The 20,285-nt window shown below is 41.7% G+C and overlaps 1 protein-coding gene across 1 annotated transcript; it reads right to left on the bottom strand.

Annotated features, from left to right (window-relative positions):
• Positions 1–902: 902 nt before the first annotated feature.
• On the bottom strand, positions 903–15,325 carry LOC109909357 (HHIP-like protein 1). Its single transcript, XM_031796067.1, has 9 exons — positions 14,813–15,325; positions 10,971–11,617; positions 10,632–10,775; positions 4,412–4,740; positions 4,113–4,239; positions 3,732–3,877; positions 3,247–3,328; positions 2,760–2,842; positions 903–2,630 (listed from the first exon to the last, which is right to left on the bottom strand). Exons 1-9 carry the CDS (start codon positions 15,098–15,100, stop codon positions 1,423–1,425), a joined length of 3,054 nt encoding a protein of 1,017 aa, XP_031651927.1. The 5' UTR covers positions 15,101–15,325; the 3' UTR covers positions 903–1,422.
• Between the last annotated feature and the right edge of the window lie 4,960 nt (positions 15,326–20,285).

Raw genomic sequence — 20,285 nt, 5'->3', positions numbered from 1 at the left:
CTCTCTTTCTCAAACTGAACAGAACATAGGCTATAGGCTTGTCCATGCGCAAGATGGACTAGGCCTAATTTCTTTGAAAGCCTTTGACTCTCCTGGACTGCCACTATATGCATACACAGGACAGCCATTGGTTAGGCAAAACACAACATTTTGATCAGCAAGAGCAGAGCAGACATTGGGCTCAGTGTTGGAATATCCATTGCAGTGTGTAATGCAGCCCAGTTTTATTTACACAATCCCAGCAGCCATCTTAGAAATATAACTTTGCTCTGTGCTTCTCCAGGCATGCATTTCGTAGCCTATAGTTTATAGGCTATGGATAATTTGGTTGAGACCACACTAGCCAATAGGTGCACTTGATAGGGACCATTATGTAAACTTTTACATAACTACATTCCTAAAGAAAACACTGTACATTTTACTCCATACATTTGTCCTGACACCCAAAAGTACTCTTTACATTTTGAATGCTTAGCAGGACAGAACAATTGTCAAATTCAAGCACTTATCAAGAGAACATCCCTGGTCATCCCTACTGCTTTTGATCTTGCCGACTCACTAAACACAAATGCTTCATTTGTAAATGATGTTTGAGTGTTGGAGTGTGCCCCTGGCTATTCTAAAATAAAAACAAGAAAATGGTGCTTTCATGTTGGATTTAGACTTCCAGTTTTCCATTTACCATGAGCACATGAAACCACCCTTCTCGTCCAGCATTATGCCTCGTTCAAGTGCTAGTCGGAAACATGTATAACTACAACCTATTAGCAAGTCGAGTTTCCTAGTTCCGACTAGCATGTGAACGCAGCCATTAGTCCTCTGAATAACAGTATTGTTTTATCGGGTTGTCCATGGGTGATGCAGTATGCTTGCTTAGAAATAGTAGAAATGAGGAGCAAGAATTCAATTGAAATCTCTATTTATTCGTCTCAATGGCCTTAAACAGTTTACATACGGTATATAATCAGTCAAATTTTACAATAATAAAGCACACAATGTCCAGCATTTTCCTTTTCATTATCATTATAATTATTATTTTGACATCACTTCTTCACATGTAGAATTTTGTTTTATGAAAAAGAAAACACACATATTCATACAATGTAAAACATTATAATTATAAATATATGCCATTTCTTCCAGCAGAGGACAGTATTGTAAAGTGATACACTTTTTTCTGGAAGAGAGGCAAGGAAGGAAAGGGATTCTGCCTCTGAAGTAAAGTATCAGGATGTCTAGTCTACAATCAACAATTGTTGTTAATCATCTTGAATTCGCAGTGTGTGTGAGTATGTGCGGGGGAGTAGAAGGGTGAGATGTGTCTGACCACAGTTTGTGCCCTGAAGTACAGTACATAGAGGAAGATTCTGTTCATGCACAGGAGAGTAGCAATGATCCCCCAGTCAGACGTCTTTTGGCTCATTATTTATCCTCGTCGTGGTGGTAGCCACACACCACCCCCACATCCTCATCGTGTGCACAGTTGTGCTTGCCCACCATTGCCCGTTTGCAGTCCAGTAAAGTCCTCTCTGTGCCTTCACACTCCACATCATCTAGCAGGATACTGCCACTCCCGCCCCCCAACTCTGCCCGTTTAGCCACACGCAGGGCTACAGGGAATCCTAGTTGCTGGCACACCACCATGGCCGCTTTACTACTAAACAAGTCATCACACACTGTACCCCACTCCCCCCGTATGTAAATCTCCACCCTCCCACGGTCCGATAGCTGCTCTGCACTGATCAGCCTCACAGACCCAGCCCGGTGCTTCCGGCGCCGCTGCTTCCCAGGTTGGGAGCCCCGGTCCTTCTTGTTGAACCGGTTCCTTGTGGAACGGTCTATCTTGTCACTCTGGCCTTTCAGGAGCTTGTCCTGGACCTTTGAGAGGGTGAAGTTAGGCCTCTGGGTGGTGGGCTTTGTTGAAGCTGTACAGTACATGGGCCTTGGTGTGGTCTGGGGCCGGTTGGTCGTATCCCCTAGTGGTGGGGGTCTGACCGTGTCGTGTGGTTGTGGTCGGGTCAAGGGTCGTGCTGTTGGTGGAGAGGGCCTTCTGGCTCCAGTTGTCAACCGTGGTCGGGGCTTCGGGGTAACAGTAGGCCTGGTGTAGGACAACGACATTCTCTGCCGGGAAAGAGTGGTGGCATGACCTGGTCTGGCCGTCACTACCTGCCTCCATGAGGTGGTCAGGGCAGGTGTAGCGGTACCAGTAGGCCTCTGCTGCATTGAGGTGGGGTTGGAAGGTGTTGCTGCAGGTTTAACAGTAGCCCGCGTCGTCAGAGGTTTAATAGTAGCCCTCATCGTTGAAGGTTTAACTGTAGCCCTCATCGTTGAAGGTTTCACTGTAACCCGCGTCGTCAGAGGTTTAATAGTAGCCCTCATCGTTGAAGGTTTAACTGAAGCCCGCGTCGTTGCAGGTTTAATAGTAGCCCTCATCGTTGAAGGTTTCATTGTAGCCCGCGTCGTTGCAGGTTTAGCGGTAGCCTTCAGGGTTGCAGTTGGCGGTCTGTAGGTAGGTCTTGTCTTCGTAGAACGCATGGTGGTCGGAGGAGTACGGAGAGTGGTAGTAGCTGTTGTTCTAGCCGTAGTAGTGGGCACAGCGGTGGTCATCGGCTTCTTGTCAATGACAAACTCTGTAGAGAGGAAGTCAAGCGAGAGAAACAGCCCTTTAGAGCACTCCAACTGACCGAGATGTGTTGCGCTATGACTCATGATAGCCCGCAAACACAGATCAACTCGTGTTTGTTTGTGGTGTCACTTACCCTCCGTCGGGTGGAAGTGAATCAGCTTGCCCTTAATCTTGACAAGAGTGGGCTTGAAGCTGCACTTGCCTGGAGGTGCTCTCCTAGATGGTGAGAGAAATCCATTGATTCCAAAGCTGCTCATGATAACTCTATCTCCTAATAATACAGTATTGTGTGATTTTAATCATTCGTTATCATAACCACATGAAAAAAACAATTATATCATAGATAAGCACATTATATTCAGTAAATTGCATTTCAGGGTAAAGGATTTAGCAGATATTCCCTTAGCGTGACACAGAGCGATTACATTTGTGATTACATAGTTAAAGTAAGATATGTACTAAACAAACACAGGGGGATTGAAGACCACATCAATAATTGGATGGACAATAGACATTAGTATATCTGGCAAAGGTATGTCTGTTTTGGGAATCTTTCATTAATTCAAGATTAATTCCCAGAGCCCCCTGGCTGTTGGGACATTGGGACCCTAGTTTAATACCTGGATGGATCTACTATCTTATAGATCACCCCCGCTCTGGCAGACGCACTGGGAGCTCCAGTTGCCAGGAAGTACAGCTCCCCTAGAAACAAGAGGGGAAAAGGATCTAAGACCCAGCACAAAGATATGCAACACTTTCAAAGTGAAATGAAGACAGACCGTTTCTTTTGAACCTCTTCCCACTCTAATCAGCTTTGAAGTCAGGAATTCTGAACAAAATTGCTTTTTGAAACTTATCTGGAGTTAAAGAGCATGCACTAAGTGGTGCACCACTGAGTTTGAACTGGGTGTTTTATTTCTTTATTGCTGTTCAAAAGCAGCAGACGCTCATCATGAAATAACTCAGAGAAGCAATTTGTCATGGTTGCCTTGGGTGAGTGAATTCACAAGCAGCATGCATCCCCTAATGGCCTTTTCATGTACGGATCAGTACGAACAAAACACAAAGAGACACAAAAACATGCAAAGCTAGTTGTCAAGGTTACCTGCCTCATCTTCAGCAAAGGAGATTATGTATTTGTAATAGCTGTTGATGAGTTTGGGGAATCGGCACGTCTGGCCTTTTCCCATACAGATCTCCTTGTACTCCCACTTCCCAGTGCTTTGGTTCTCCTTCAGTGACATTAGGCGCCTAGGCAGACAAGTAGTCACTCAGATTGTGCATGTGTCAAGTGAGTTTTAGGGCAAAAAAACTATTGTAATGCTATTGTTTGTATGCATTTGAAACAAACATTTGGAAATGATCTTTCAATGTTAAGAACATTTGTCTATCAACTTCTTTTCGAGGCATGACAATCTATGGAACATTTTCAGCATATTAATAGGTATAACATTGGATAAATGTAGGTTGTTGTATAAACACACACCCACTCATAAAATCCCCGAATATGTAGAGGCCATTGAGATTAGGCATCTGGCAGCCTCGGTATATGTAGCCTCCAGTGACCGACTTCCCCAGTTTGTGGGGGTAAGCGAAAATAGGTAGAATGTCATCTGAGGAGAAAAAATGTTAATACAACAACACATCTCACTTTGGAAACACGCTGCAAGAATGTTTTCACCGCTTAAGGGATTTAATAGATATCTGAACTTAAAATGAGCTGATGCTTGATAGAGAATCAGCCTGTCACTTCTACCAAGCCTGTAGGAGGAGTAGCCTACTTACCAAGAGAGGAGTTGCGACACAGCCTGTTGTCATAGCAGGAGAAGCCCTCCTTGGCTCTCCAGCCGTAGTTGCCACCCTTGACGATGAGGTCCACCTCTTCAAACTTGTTCTGCCCCACGTCCCCGCAGAACAGTCGGCCACGACCCTGCCCGGTGATGGGGTCGCCCCGGTCGATGGAGCAGCGCCACATGTTACGCACCCCGTAGGCATAGATCTCAGGCAGCGAGTTCTTCTCCCCCAGGAAAGGATTGTCCGACGGGATACTGTAGGGGTCCATGTCATCGTTGTTGTCCACATCGAGACGCAGCACCTTGCCCAACAGAGTGGACCTACGCACACATGGGGTGGAGTTTATTCATAGGAAAATGTACGAGCGTTTTAGTGTGTGCTTCTGTCATTGTTGTGTGTGCTTCTGTCGTTGTTTTTCATTTGTGTTTGTGTATCCAACCTGGTCTCAGACCATTTTGTAAATCTGAGACACTCTAGTATGATACAGTGGCTTGCAAAAGTATTCGCACCCCTTGTCATTTTTCCTATTTTGTTGCCTTACAACCTGGAATTAAAATAGATTTGAGGGGTTTGTATCATTTGATTTACACAACATTCCGCTGGTGTACAGCAATCTTTAAGTCATACCACAGATTCTCAATTGGAATGAGGTCTGGGCTTTGACTAGGCCATTGCAAGACATTTAAATGTTTCTCCTCAAACCACTCGAGTGTTGCTTTAGAAGTATGCTTAGGTTCATTGTCCCGCTGGAAGATGAACTTCCGTCCCAGTCTCAAAACTCTTGAAGACAAACAGGTTTCCCTCAAGAATTTCCCTGTAATTAGTGCCATCCATCAGTCCTTCAATTCTGACCAATTTCCCAGTCCCTGCCGATGAAAAACATACCCACAGCATGATGCTGCCACCACCATGCTTCACTGTGGGGATGATATTCTTGGGGTGATGAGAGGTGTTGGGTTTGCTCCAGACATAGCGTTTTCCTTGATGGTCAAAAAGCTACATTTTAGTCTCATCTGACCAGAATACCTTCTTCCATGTGTTTGGGGAGTCTTCCAAATGCCTTTGGGCGAACATCAACGTGTTTGCTTATTTTTGTCTTTAAGCAATGGCTTTTGTCTGGACACTCTTTCATAAAGCCCAGCTCTGTGGAGTGTATGGCTTAAAGTGGTCCTATGGACAGACACTCCAATCTCCGCTGTGGAGCTCTGATTAATGCCCTCCTTGACTGATCCGTGAGTTCTGGTGAGCTAAAAGGTTTGTTGTGGTGCTATATTCTTTCCATTTTTTAATAATGGATTTAATGGTGCTCCGTGGGATGTTCAAAGTCTCTAATATTTTTTTATAACCCAACCCTGATCTGTACTTCTCCACAACTTTGTCCCTGACGTGTTTGGAGAGCTCATTGGTCTTCAAGGTGCTGCTCGCTTGGTGATGCTCCTTTCTTACTTGTGTTGCAGACTCTGGGGCCTTTCAGAACAGGTGTATCCATAATGAGATCATGTGACAGATCATGTGACACTTAGAGTGCACACAGGTGGACTTTATTTAACTAATTATGTGACTTGTGAAGGTAATTGGTTGCACCGGGTCTTATTTATGGGCTTCATAGTAAAGGGGGTGAATACATACATTTTTTTTTTTTTACAATTTCACCAATTTGGACTATTTTGTGTTTGTCCATTACATGAAATCCAAATAAAAATCAATTTAATCTACAGGTTGTAATGCAACAAAATAGGAAAAATGCCTAGGGGGTGAATACTTTTTCAAGGCACTGTATGTTACATTTTGTATGACATGTATTAATTTGTAAATCACTCATTTCGTATGGTATGTCACAATTTACAATTTGCATTATATGTTATGAATTTGCAAAACGTACAATATGTTGTGAATTTGCTAAATGTACAATATGTTACGAATTTGCTAAATGTATGATATAATGAATTCTAGCTAGCTGGCTAACATTAGCTAGGCTATGGGTTAGGGTTAAGTTTAAGGAGTTAGGTTAAAGGGTTAGGGTTAGCTAACATGCTAAGTAGTTGCAAAGTAGAAAGAAATGTTGTAAGTATTTGAAAATTTGCTAATTAGCTAAAATGCTGAAGTTATCCAGGATGAGATTCAAATTCATTACGGACAAGGATTAAGGTTAGTGTCAGGGGAAGGGTTAGTTAAAAGGTTTAAGGTTAAGGTTAGTGAAAGGGTTAGCTAACATGCTAAGTAGTTGCAAAGTAGCTGAAAAGGTAGTAAGTAGTTGAAAAGTTGCTAATTAGCAAAAACGCTTAAGTTGTCCATGATGAGATTCAAACTCACAACCTTTGTTGCTAGACTTTCGCATCATACATACTGCCATACTTTCATTCTTGCTTTAAGTAACCATCTGTCTTATGTAACCATACGAAACGTAACGTATCATGCTAATTTGAGTGTCTCGGATTTCTGTTTACTATGTTGCGTCTAGTCTACGAGACCAGGCTAGTGTAATGATGAGTGAGTACGTTATAGATGCACAAAGGTCATGACCCTAAAGCATTTTTGGGGGAATGATATTTATGCCTCCGTGACTTTCTCACTCATCATTATTCACAATTCCTTCATGATTATCCGTAATCATGGTAACATCAACATTGATGTAGAAGTATCCAGAAACATATTCTATTCTTATTTACAATAATTATTTTTGTATTATTTACCATTCATTTCTATTGACCACAACATCACCTGAAACACAACCAAAACAAACTGCAAATGCATCCAACAAGGTTGTAGAGTAGACAAGTTTGATGTAGTCATTGTGTGCTAGGAAAATGGGACCTAATTTTTAACTTTTGACTATATTTAACACTATAAGTGGATGTATCCAAATACTTATGACTAAATACATAAAGTGCTTGCATTTCTAAACGATAAAACAGATATATATGAAAATACTCTCAAATAAAAGTCGACATTCTGTACTGTCACCTCATATAAAACATTTCATCTCAAATCCAAAATTCTGGAGTATAGAACCAAATTAATCATTTTAGCTTCACTGTCCAAATAAATAGTGGAATTTCTCTCTCAATTCAATTCAAATTCAATTCAAGGGGCTTTATTGGCATGGGAAACATATGTGAAGTAAATAATATACAAAAGGGAAATAAACAATCAAAATGAACAGAAAACATTGCACTCACAGAAGTTCCAAAATAATAAAGATATTACAAATATCATATTATGTATATATACAGTGTTGTAACAATGTTTCTCTCTCTCTCTCTCTCTCTCTCTCTCTCTCTCTCTGTCTCTGTCTCTCTCTCTCATACACACATACTATTATGCAGCCCACAGCGTCGCGTCTTGTGTAAATATTAGCCTTGGCAGGTTCCACAACCCTCATATCCCTGGCCTCCTATTCATTGGCTGTCAAGAAACCCTCTGCTCATCTTTCTTCTCCTGCGATGAACTGAAAGGGATGTTTCCACCCAATGGAACTCAATAGAATGCCTTTACCGTAAGTACCGCCCCCCGTGGTAAAGCTGTGATGTAAAGATCCCCTTATTTCCGCATGCATGCATTCTGCTATACACTAGAGCTACACAACTATAAACTAGACATAACCCTCTTCTGAGAATAACACATAACCAGTTTTGATTTAGAGCACCTGCTCTTACTGTACGTCTTGCTGCTGTTGAAGATAGGAGGATGAGCTCATTGTTATGGCTGGATTTTTGTGATTTGTTTGATACTGTTCCATTTATTCCATTCCAGCCATTACAATGAGCCTGTCCTCATATAGCTCCTCTCACCAGCCTCCTCTGCACCACATTTACATCTACAGTGTAATATTCTTAACAGAGCAGCAGATATTTTACCTCCACTCAGGTCTTTAAAAGGAGAGGTAAACTTCCCTTTTAAAGCACAACTACACAAGACTGTAGTGATTATCACATGGTACGAAAAGGCCAGACATCGTCTGACAACATTCCCCATAAGTATTACTTTTGGCCTGGCACTGCAGGTCCAGACACTGGCCATTGACCAATACTCTGTGGGGGTGGCACTCACTTAGAACCTGACTGGCAATGTTATGCCCTGTCCTTGCCCATGGTTCAAAATAAAAATGCATTCTAGGACACCGTCCAAAGCTCAGTGATGTTTTTTTCATAATATCACTGTGTGTACAATTCTGCCATTGCGTTATAACTATAGAGGCTTTGAGTCATTTCTGAATGGCCCTGCGACACTCTGTAGACTCTGGGCACTGCCAACCCCTGCCCCTGTCAGGAGAAAGCTAAACCTACAAGGCTAATATTTTGAACAACTGTACAGTCTCTGTCTGCATAAATGCACACATAACGTTGAGCTGAATGTTTGTCATGTCAAATGCTCGGGGGTTGAGGTCATCCATGGCGATTCTCTCCCAATTTTGCCACCACTGACAAGTACGGTCATAAAATCGCACTTTCATGAATAGCTGCTGAGTGGCATTGCTGAAGGTCCTGTATAAATTTAATTGGAAAACGTTGAGCTTAAACCCATAAATGTGTCACTCCCTCAAGGCCTAGAGAAATGTCTAGTCAAAGTTTCTAGTAAAATATTCTTCTACCCTCTGGAGTCAATTAATATTCTGTAATATCAAACTTGTGACAACTCAGACATAAAGTTAATCTATGATGTGTATTAGTCAACCATAAATATAATAATTACTAGACATTTACCATGGCAACAGGATTTTCCATTCTTTAAAAAACTTATTTGGGCTAGGCCCCTTTTTTCTCCACTTCCTGTCTGAATGACGTGTCCAAAGTAAACTGCCTGTTGCTCAGGCCCCGAAGCCAGGATATGCATATAATTGGTACCATTGGAAAGAAAACACTTCGAAGTTTGTAGAAATGTTAAAATAATGTAGGAGAATATAACACAATAGATACGGTAGGAGAAAATCCAAAGAAAAACCAACCAGGAATCCTTTTTTTTTGAGAGACCATGCTCTTACAATGGAAAGTGTAGGGGCATACTGAAGTCTAGCTCCCGTTATGCAATTCCTCTTGCTTCCACAGGATGTCAGCAGTCTATGTTCAAGGTTTCAGGCTTGTAACTTCCAAAACGAATAAGAAATATCAGTTTTAGTACAGGGACACAATCCTGGAAATTCGTGTTTGGGCGCGCCATGAAGACAAGACACACCTGCTAAAATTGATTTCCTATTGAACATACTTCTTTCCATAAGAAATATTATAGTTTGATTACATTTTAGAGTATCCTAGGAGTAAATAGAAATGTATTTTGACTTGTTGAAACAAAGTTCAGTGGTAGATTTTCGGATTCCTTTCTCTGCAGGTTGAACGAGTGGATTACTCAAATCGATGGCGCCAACTAAACTGACTTTTTGGGATATAAAGAAGGATTTAATCTAACAAAACTACACTACATGTTATAGCTGGGACCCTTTGGATGACAAATCAGAGGAAGATTTTCAAAAAGTAAGTGAATATTTCATCGCTATTTGTGAATTTATGAAACCTGTGCCTGTGGAAAAATGTTTTGATGTGGGGCGCCATCCTCAAACAATCGCATGGCATGCTTTCGCTGTAATAGCTACTGTAAATCAGACAGTGCAGTTAGATTAACAAGAATTCAAGACGTAAACCGATATAAGAAACTTGTATGTACCTAAATGTTTAGTATCCATAATTTTTATGATTACTTATTTGAATTGCGCCGTCCTCCAGTTTCACCCTAATTATAGAATCATGTATCACTGTAGTATCATATGAGAAGGTCACATAGTGTGAGAGTTGAGTACTACAGTTTACAAACACACTAAAATACTAACTGTGCCCTATGGTCCCTTTACTGTAGCTTTAGAACTCTCCTGGCATAAAAAAAATATGTCACGCTATAGGTTGAATGTTTTGAACCCTTATTTTTCCCGTAATTTCTTGTCTGTAAATAAGTATACTTTAAAGAGCCAGCACATCACATTAAGCGTTTCCATCCACTACTATCTCTAATACTCCAACATTACTGTTTAGGTATCCTTAGTTGAATGATAACTGTATCTTCAACACTTGACAAATGTATGTCTCTGAAGCAAACATATCATTCTGACCTTCCAAAAACATCAACATGGGGTGAAGGCTAGAAATACACTAAATTACTAAATGTCATCCACTAATTTGTTTCCCCTGAATGTGTTTGAAATGTATAGAGCACAGTGACTCACTTATTCTGAGAGTTCCCAAACTTGCCAAAGGGGTCCCCTGCTCTTCCGCCATCACCGATGAAGATATAGAGGTAGCCATCGTGCCCGAAGAGAAGTTGGCCCCCGTTGTGGTTCGAGGCAGGTTCCACCACTTCCAAAATAGTTCTACAAAGAAAACCACTCATGACTAAACATCACTAAATTAGAAATCTGATAGGATGAGTGTAGTTGCAGATCTCTATTTCAAATCTGCTGGTTCGTTCAGATTTGTTTCAAAATGTCAAATGCATTCATGTGAATGGAGCCGATGACACCACAGGTTCTGATTCAGTCCATGCCATTTGGTGATACTTCTCTTACCTCTCTGAGGAGTGGTCTAGTTGGTTCATATCATCAGCGGACAGTGTAAACTCACTAATGCGGATCCTCTCCTCCTTCTTCACAGACACTGAGTAGTAGACATAGGCCTTCCGCACCACCGTGAAGCGCGGGTGGAGGGCCATGCAGAGGAAGCCTCTCTCATCCCCCGCCCAGGGCGAGGTCAGCACTGCCTTGGTCAGGTTGAGGAAGGGCCGGTCAATACGGGAGCCGTTGGCCAGGTACGCCCACACGTAGCCCAGCTGCTCGGCCACAAAGAAGCGGTGGGTCCCGTCGTCGGCATGGACCATTGCCACTGGGTTCCTCAGGCCGTTGGCCACCTCCTGCAGACACAGCTGCAGACAGCCCTCGGGGTCCGCCCGAACATCTCCCAGGTTGGCATTGAGCTTGTCGTCAGAGAGCACGTTAGGGTAGCAGTACTCCCTGTCTTTGAGTTCCAGGAAGTTACAGAACTTATTGCGGTCCTCCTCTATGCCCACCGTGGCGTTGTTATCGGTGAGCAGGCTAATGGTGTAGCGGCACTGGTGCCAGAACTCAGAGCAGTAGTCTCCGCACAGGCCTGGCAGCTCCCTCATGGGCGTGTTGGCATCCTCAGCATCATACAGGTGGGCAGAGTAGGGAGAGCACTCCTGCAAGGATAAGGAAACCTTGTTTGAAAAGTGGCAGAGCTTTTGTGGCTTGGACGACACACGCTTTTGAGCAAAACTTCATGATCAGTAGACCTACCTTATCGGCTGATAACTTTCATAATGAGCTACCACTTAAGCTGTAGTATATAGCCACTTGATTTGTGTAATGTCATATATAATCTTCAAAAGTATAGTCCACAGGTTAATACTATGCCATTTGCCATGCTATTTTCATGATGTACTCTCCCTAAGCTTGAAAACATTTGTAATTCAGCATGTCCTCTTCTCATCCCAGTACTAACCAGATCAGCTAGTAATAACTATTCTAGAAATAAATAAGGCCTGTTTAAATGCATCTTGGAACGTCCAATCCCTTATTAAGTCAAAGACACAAAATTACACTCATTTTGACACTGGTAAACCGTTGGGACAATTATGCAAAACATATAAACCACCTTAAAGACTGGTACTGAAAAAGACAGTTCTGTTACAAAGACTCTGATGAATGATATATCATATGATTCCAAGTCTAAGGCAAAGTGGGCATAATGTGTTCTGGAGTTCTGCTGAGTATTTATTTACTTCTTTATATTTAAATCTTGGGATATGCTCTCTCAAAGGTACCATCAAACCACTGCTCAAAAACTCAATATCAAAGCTTTTGAAATCAACAGCACTGGCCAACTCTGGGCTGAAATCTGTAGCTGACCATAAATTGTTAGGTGGATTATGCAGTCACATGATGTCAGGCAGTGACGTAAACAAAAGGGGGCAATCTGGAGGTGGTATGTGTTATGCACAGCCACACTGTGTGTTTGAGTTGGGGGTACAGTAAAAACTAGTAGGTAAGAGCTGACAAATGTGGGCATATAGCCACTAAAAAGAACATAAAAGCATGCATGAAATGCCTTGATTATATACAAAATGTATGATATATCACATCATAGCACCTTGTGGTAAATGTTTTTTTTTTTACTTACATCATATCTGTTAGATCTTAAAATATCTAGATTTGTCTCTTGTTGAGGGGTTCATTTGTTTCTGCAGATCTGAAATAGTTTCCCAGCTATCTCCCAGCAGGGTGCAATCCCTTTCATGTCTTTACAAACAAACCCGGCCATGGTGAGTCCCATTTCCTTTGTACATGTTTTGGAACTATCCAGAGACTATTTTGTGTATGTCCATTACATAAAATCCAAATAAAAATCAATTTAAATTACAGATTGTAATGCAACAAAATAGGAAAAACACCAACAGGGATGAATACTTTTGCAAGGCACTGTAGACACAAACCTCTAGGTGGCAATTATCCTTCTAAGACTCTCTGTAATAAACATACCAGCGCTACCCTTAACCATATAATTTATTGTGTAATTCACCCCAAAATCAACAGGGCCAAGTTTTTTTTAAATGTTAAATGCATATAAAAACAATCTATGCATATAAAATAGAATGAGCAGAACTAGAGTCCACATTCAAGTCAATGATTTGACAGTTCTAGTCCATTCTATTTCTATGCATGTAATCCTAATCCAGATAGATAACTTTTGAAGAACTGCACCCTGGTCATTGTTCTTTGCCCTGTTTCATCTCGTTTCATCAAATGGGTGTTGACTCCTCTGGCCTCTACTGTAGGCAGCCCTGATAATGCAGTAATTTTGCCAATTATAACGTTCTGTTTAAATCCTTCGGAAATACTGTAAATTAGGCCGGCGTTGGATGGGATAGGGAGTTCTGACAACAGCAATCCGTCAAACTTAAATCCACGTGCCTTTTGTTCACAGAGATGACAACCAGATGTGGCATTAGAATTTGTACAGTTTAGCATGGAAAAAACCCCTAGATAAGCACACCCACAAACACTGTGATTGTAAAGAAGTTTAACTACACAGTGCAGGGTGAGCTGGTAGGGTTAAAGCTGTGTGTGTTGGTTTTCTTTCCTCCATAAGTCACCAAATGTCAACATAAATACACTCAAAGAACACTCTAAAAAGGTCCTCCTTCCAAAAGAGGTGGGCGGTAATGAGAGAGTGCACATGTGCCACATCGTATAGGACAAACCTTCAGAGTTCCACGTTGCCACGATCACGGTAAATGTGAGACTTCTCAGCTTCCAACGTTGGGAAGGAGGTATAGCATAGGCTATATTGAGTTAAATGGTTGACGTCAATGTTACTAATTGTTTTGTATCCCAATAGTCAGCCTTAATCCCACCACAAGTAGAAATTGTAGTTCCTTCAACTACTTCAGCTGGATTCAACTCCTCACCTGCATCTCCCTCCTGCCCTCCCTCCCTCCCTCCAGTGAAAATATGATACTGTATATCCTGTTCAGTGGCCAGACAGGAAATCAATGTTTCGCTGGTGGTCAGTGGACCTCTTGACAGATCACAAGCAGCCCCCTGTATCTATGATAACTGTTCGGACAAAGGGCATCATTGAGCAGAGTTTACCCTGGCTAAGTGGCCGTAGGCATTGGGTCTCCAGCCACTGACCACACTGCCTGTATCTCAGCATGGCTGATAGGAGAGCTGAGAGCCAAGCACAACAGCTCACTTCCACCAATGGAGGCTGCTGAGGGGAGGATGGCTCATAATAATGGCTGGAACGGAGTACATGGAATGTCGTCAAACACATGGAAACCATGTATTTGATACCATTCCACTAATTCCAGCCATTCCCACGATCCCGTCATCCCCAGCTAAGGTGCCACCGACCTCCTGTGAGGGGCTGTGATTCTCATCATTGGAGAGGAGAAACAAGTAATCTGTTTACAGTAGTGATGTTGTGGTACTGTGGTTCAGGACCCTAAATCCACCATTGTTAACAGTGCTGTCGTTTCTCATGCTCGAACAGTCAAGTCAAGGTCTTACATAATACCTCCAACTATAATTTGTTCCAATCTACAGCGTGCACATTTGGAAAGGCCTGGGGTATGTTATTATCATGATGTCCACATACATTTCACTAGCGCAGGGGTGTACAAATCTGAATGAAATATAGTTTCATGAAATGTGATAGCTTAATCTGTATACATTTTTCATGTCCTGTGATGAATTAGAATTTTATAACAAGTGAAAAGGTTTTAAATCCGTGCAAGAAGATAATCCATTCTACAAAAATCCTGCAATTTTGTGGACTGTTTTAGAGAAGGAGTTATTAGCTAACATCTGACTACTGACAGATTTCAATTTACCTGACAGAGGATGGTGCGTATGTATTTCGCACAGGTCACGTAACCCAAGTAGTCAAAGTAGTCCATGATCTTGTAGAAGTTCTGGGAGATCTTGTCATCTTTCTCTAGGTCACAGCAACCAAACTTGGCATACTCCTTACAGAAGACCAGAGGCTCCCGTGGCTGGAAGGGGGGCTTGTAATCCAAGCACTGGGGGTGTGTGTTCCCATGTCGGGGTGCGAGTAGGACCAGTAGGACCAACAGCCACCGGGACATCAGCTCAACTCCCTTTACACTTACCCCGCTCATAGCAATGGTAGTTCACCCTGCCACCTGTAGGGCTAAGTAATGGAGTGATGCAGAATTCCAAAAGGTCTGTGTATAGTGGTGATTCTGTCCCTTCCCCCTGGTGCTTGACTGTTGGAGAGCCTTCCTATGTTTGCTCTGGACATGTGCTCTTTTGTGGGACAAAAAAACGAACGGTGGTGGAGAGCAACAGGCCCTTTCATTCAGCAGTCAGCCCCGGCCAGCCACGCTGCTTCCACTCTCCACTCAGATCCTATTCCCATCCCTCCCTCTGCCCCCTCCCTCTGCTCCCTCCTCCCCTTACTCTCCCTCGCTCTCTGTCTGTCCTCCACAGACACATGGCATTCTTTCCCATTGCAGCCTATCTTTATCACCCTGCTGTAGCTTCCCTCCCCCTCTACATACTCCTCCTTTTCTCTACTTCCCACACACCTCTCTACCCTGCCTCACTGAGGGGAATAGACTAGGGGTGTGTGTGGTTGAATGACTCAGGACCTTGTGCTGAAAGAGGAGAGCAATGGATCCTCCACACACCACAAACAATGGCATAGCCTATACGAAACTGTATGTATACGATGGAGAACACATGGATAACGCTGTGATATAGGCTTCTGCCGTTATTCAACAGGCATTTGTGAACCACTTGGTTCCAACTGAAACTGAAAATCCACACTAAAGTGAATTTAGGCGAGCGATAAGGGGCAAGACAGCATTTGAATTGACTTGCTACAGTTCCTAAGGGTTGTGTCCTAGACCTACAGGGTATACAAATACCACTGTTGTATGTCTTTCATTTTGACTCAGCCACCTCCCTCCCATGTACTTGGCTTCAGATGTGACACATTTGCAGAGCACACTCTGGTAACAACTTAGGAACTGTTTATATTTCCTCTTTCAATTACACATTTTGAACATGTGGATATTAAACCATATGCATCCCAAGAAATAAATACAGCCCCATATAATTAGAGGACAAGCTCATTAATCAAATATTGGTTATTCAAATCGGTATCATCATTTTTTATTCCTTCTAGGATGTTTTCAGACCTTGCATTGTCATCCGTGTTTAGTGCTTTATTGAGGTGAAATGGTTGCGAGACAGAGTAAGTGAGTTCATCTGCTTTCTGGGAATTAGTTAAATACCACAGAATGCTATTTTTAGAGAAAAAGTTATGTCTCATCCTTATTTGTTTCAAAATGATTCAAGCTCTGTCAAATTGGTTGTTCGTCTTTGCTAGACAACCATTTTCAGGTCTTGCCATATATTTTCAAGCAGATTTAAGTCAAAACTGTAACTCTTCCACTCTTTGGCCTTGTGTTATTGTCCTGCTGAAAGGTAAATGACTCTTCCAGTGTCTGGTGGAAAGCAGACTGAACCAGGTTTTCATCTAGGATTTTGCCTGTGCTTAGCTCAATTCTGTTTCTTTTTTATCCTGAAAAACTCCCCAGTTCTTAACAATTACAAGCTTACCCATAACATGATGCAGCCACCACTATTAATACAAATATGGAGAGTGGTACTCAGTAATGTGTTGTATTGGATTTGCCCCAAACATAACACGTTGTATTTGCTTTGCCACATTTTTTTGCAGTATTACTTTAGTGCTTTGTTGCATACAGGATGCATGTTTTAGAATATTTTTACTCTGTACAAGCTTCCTCCGTTTCACTCTGTCAATTAGGTTAGTATTGTGCAGTGGCGGAAAAAGTAGCCAATTGCCATACTTGAGTAAAAGTAAAGATACCTTAATGGAAAATGACTCAAGTAAAAGTGAAAGTCACCCAGTAAAATACTACTTGAGTAAAAGTCTAAAAGTATTATATACTTAAGTATCAAATAAAGTAAAAGTAAAAGTATAAATCATTTAAAAGTCCTCATACTAAGCAAACCAGGCGGCATCATCTTCTTGTTTTTATTTATTTATGGATAGCCATGGGCATGCTCCAACACTCAGACATAATTTACAAACGAAGCATGTGTTTAGTGAGTTCGCTAAATAATTGGTTGTAGGGATGACCAGGGATGTTCTTTTGATAAGTGTGTGAATTAGACCATTTTATTGTCCAACTACACAAACAGCGCACCGGCATGGAACAGGAACAGAAACAATGACGACTGGGGAAGAAACCAAATGGAGTGACATATAAAGGGCAGGTAATCAATGAGGTGATGGAGTCCAGGTGAGTGTCATTATGCGCAAATGAACGTGGCGCTGGTGACAGGTTTGCGCCATAAACGAGCAGCCTGGTGACCTAGAGGCCGGAGAGGGAGCACACGTGACATTTAGGAATGTAGTGAAGTAAAAGTAAAAGTTGTCCAAAATATAAATATTAAATTAGTAGTAAGTAGTATTTTCAATTATTTTTACTTAAGTACTTTAAACTACTGGTATTGTGGAGTAACTACAATGTTGTTGATCCATCCTCAGTTTTCTCTTATCACAAACATTAAACTCTGTAACTGTTTTAAAGTCACCATTGGCCTCATGGTGTAATCTATGAGAGGTTTCCTTCCTCTCCGGCAAATCAGTTCGAAAGAACGCCTGTATCTTTGTAGGGACTGGGTGTATTGATTCACCATCCAGAGTGTAAATAATAACTCCACCATGCTCAAAGGCATATTCAATATTTTTTATTTTTTAGATAATTGTATGTGTGGGGTACAAGGATGAGGTAGTCCTTCAAAAACCATGTTAAACCCTATTATTGCAATTTATTATGTGACTCATTAAGCACATTTTTACTCCTGAATTTATTTAGGCTTGCCATAACGAAGGGTGTTTAATGAGTATTGACTCAAGACATTTCAGCTTTTCATTTTTTATAATTATTTTTTTTAAATGACATTATGGGGTATTGTGTGTAGGCCAGTGGAAAAAAAAGATACATGTATTTGATTTTAATTTCAGGCTGTAACACAACCAAATCCAGGGGTTGTAAATACTTTATGAAGGCACTGTACATAGTCATTGAACACTTGTCGCTTTAAGTGCTCAGCATATGTGGGAACTCCTTCAAGACTGTTGGAAAAGCATTTCAGGTGAAGCTGGTTGAGAGAATGCCAAGAGTGTGCAAAGCTGTCATCAAGGCAAAGGGTGGCTACTTTGAGCAATCTCAAATATAGAATAAAACACTTTTTGATACTACAAGATTCCATATGTGTTATTTCATAGTTTTGATGTCTTCACTATTATTCTACAATGTATAAAATAGTAAATGAGTAGGTGTGAGTAGGTGTGTCCAAACTTTTAACTGGTACTGTATATACACGCACCCTTTCAAATTAGTGGATTCGGCTATTTCAGCCATACCCGTTGCTGACAGGTGTATAAAATCGAGCATGCAGACATGCAATCTCAATAGACAAACATTGGCAGTAGAATGGCCATACTGAAGAGCTTAGTGACCTTCAACATGGCACCGTCATAGGATGCCACCTTTCCAACAAGTCAGTTGGTCAAATTTCTGCCCTGCTAGAGCTGCCCTGATCAACTGTAAGTGCTGTTATTGTGAAGTGGAAATGTCTAGGAGCAGCAACGGCTCAGCCACGATGTGGTAGGCCACACAAGCTCACAGAACTGGATCGCAGAGTCCTGAAGCACGTAGCGTGTAAATGTTGTCTGTCTCTGGTTGTCTGTGTCACTCACCACTGAGTTCCAAACTGTTCCCAGTTGTCTTGAACTCACTAAGGTCTGACATTTCCCAGTTCTGAGTTTCCAGTTGTTTTGAGCGAGGCAGAAGTCATGCTGGATTGACAGCATGGCCAATGTTGACTGTTTTTCATTTTAAGCTTGGAAAAGAGACCCTTAAACCCAGACTTGGACCACACACCCACTGCACTGAATAGCAGGCTAGTAATTGCTTTGCGATGCTTGCAGTTAGCCACTGATTCCTTCCAAACCACTCATTGTTGAATTTTCCATTTCCAACTTGTGTAATGTTTATGTTCAATGGGCGATAAGCATGGATACGTTTAATCTATAATTTAACTTAATTATTTCTCGTCATATGAAAAGGATTTGCCAGTAGATTGTTGACTTGATTCGTGATGACTGCTAGCTTGCTAGCTAAGATTTTGAAAGTATGATGTTGACATAATCAGTCCAATCAAAGCTACTGTAGATATAATGTGATTTGACATCATTTTACCTGTGGCCATTGACCTTGAGCCTTCTTGGATGGACACTTCTAATGTAACTCTATAACAGCATCCAAGGGGCTTGAATTTGTTTAGGTCTACACATAGATTTTGCGGTGACGTAGTGTCCCCATGAGTGACAGAATACTGAGCCAATCACGGCGCAAGTAGAGAACATTACCAACCCCTACACTACATATTTTCCGCTGGCTGCCCCAGGACCACAGAAAGCACTGAGCTAGGCTGACACACCTGCATTTTGGAGCAGCTTTCCTCAATAAAGCAAAAAAGAGACCGAGTTTGTATGCGGCTTTAATAACTCAATGTTCATTGTTTGCAAACTGATATGTGACACGTATTAATGCCAAAATAACAGGCAAACAATTATTTGTTGTTGTTTTTCTTTGCTAAACAGGTGGGGCTCTAGACTGCCCTGAAGTGTACAAAACATTAAGAACACCTGCTCTTTCCATGACATAGACTGACCAGCTGAATCCAGGTGAAAGCTGTGATCCCTTATTGTCACTTATTAAATCTACTTCAATCAGTGTAGATAAAGGGGAGGAGACCGGTGAAAGAAGGATTTTTTTGGGCCGGGAATCTATTGGAAAATAATAAACATATTATAAAAAATGTTTTTAAAAAAATGAGAATTTTTAAGCCTCGAGACAATTGGGACATGGATGGTGTATGTGTGCCATTCAGAGGGTGAATGGGCAAGACAAAAGATTTAAGTGCCTTTGAATGGGATATGGTAGAAGGTGCCAGGTGCACCAGTTTGTGTTAAGAATTGTAACACTGCTGGATTTTTCATACCCAACAGTTTCCAGTGTGTATCAAGAATAGTCCACAACCCAAAGCACATCCAGACAACTTGACACAACTGTGGGAAGCATTGGAGTCTAAATGGGCCAGCATCCCTGTGGAACACTTTCAACACATTCTAGAGTCCATGCACTGACGAATTGAGGCTGATCTGAGGCCAAAAGGGTGTGCAACTCAATATTAGGAAGGTGTTCCTAATGTTTTGTACACTTGCTATCGCCCTCT

This window comes from Oncorhynchus kisutch, linkage group LG18 (genome assembly GCF_002021735.2).
Source record: "Oncorhynchus kisutch isolate 150728-3 linkage group LG18, Okis_V2, whole genome shotgun sequence".
Classification (NCBI taxonomy): domain Eukaryota; kingdom Metazoa; phylum Chordata; class Actinopteri; order Salmoniformes; family Salmonidae; genus Oncorhynchus; species Oncorhynchus kisutch.
Note: the sequence above shows the minus strand (reverse complement) of the source record. Positions and strands in the feature narration are given on the sequence as shown.

Excerpts from the sequence above, each read along its gene's own strand:
- LOC109909357 (XM_031796067.1), bottom strand. The coding sequence starts at position 15,100 with ATGAGCGGGGTAAGTGTAAAGGGAGTTGAGCTGATGTCCCGGTGGCTG. Across the intron at positions 3,329-3,731 it reads CTTTGCTGAAGATGAGGCAG|GGGAGCTGTACTTCCTGGCA; the intron begins GTAACCTTGACA and ends TCTTGTTTCTAG. Across the intron at positions 2,843-3,246 it reads AAGATAGTAGATCCATCCAG|GAGAGCACCTCCAGGCAAGT; the intron begins GTATTAAACTAG and ends CTCACCATCTAG.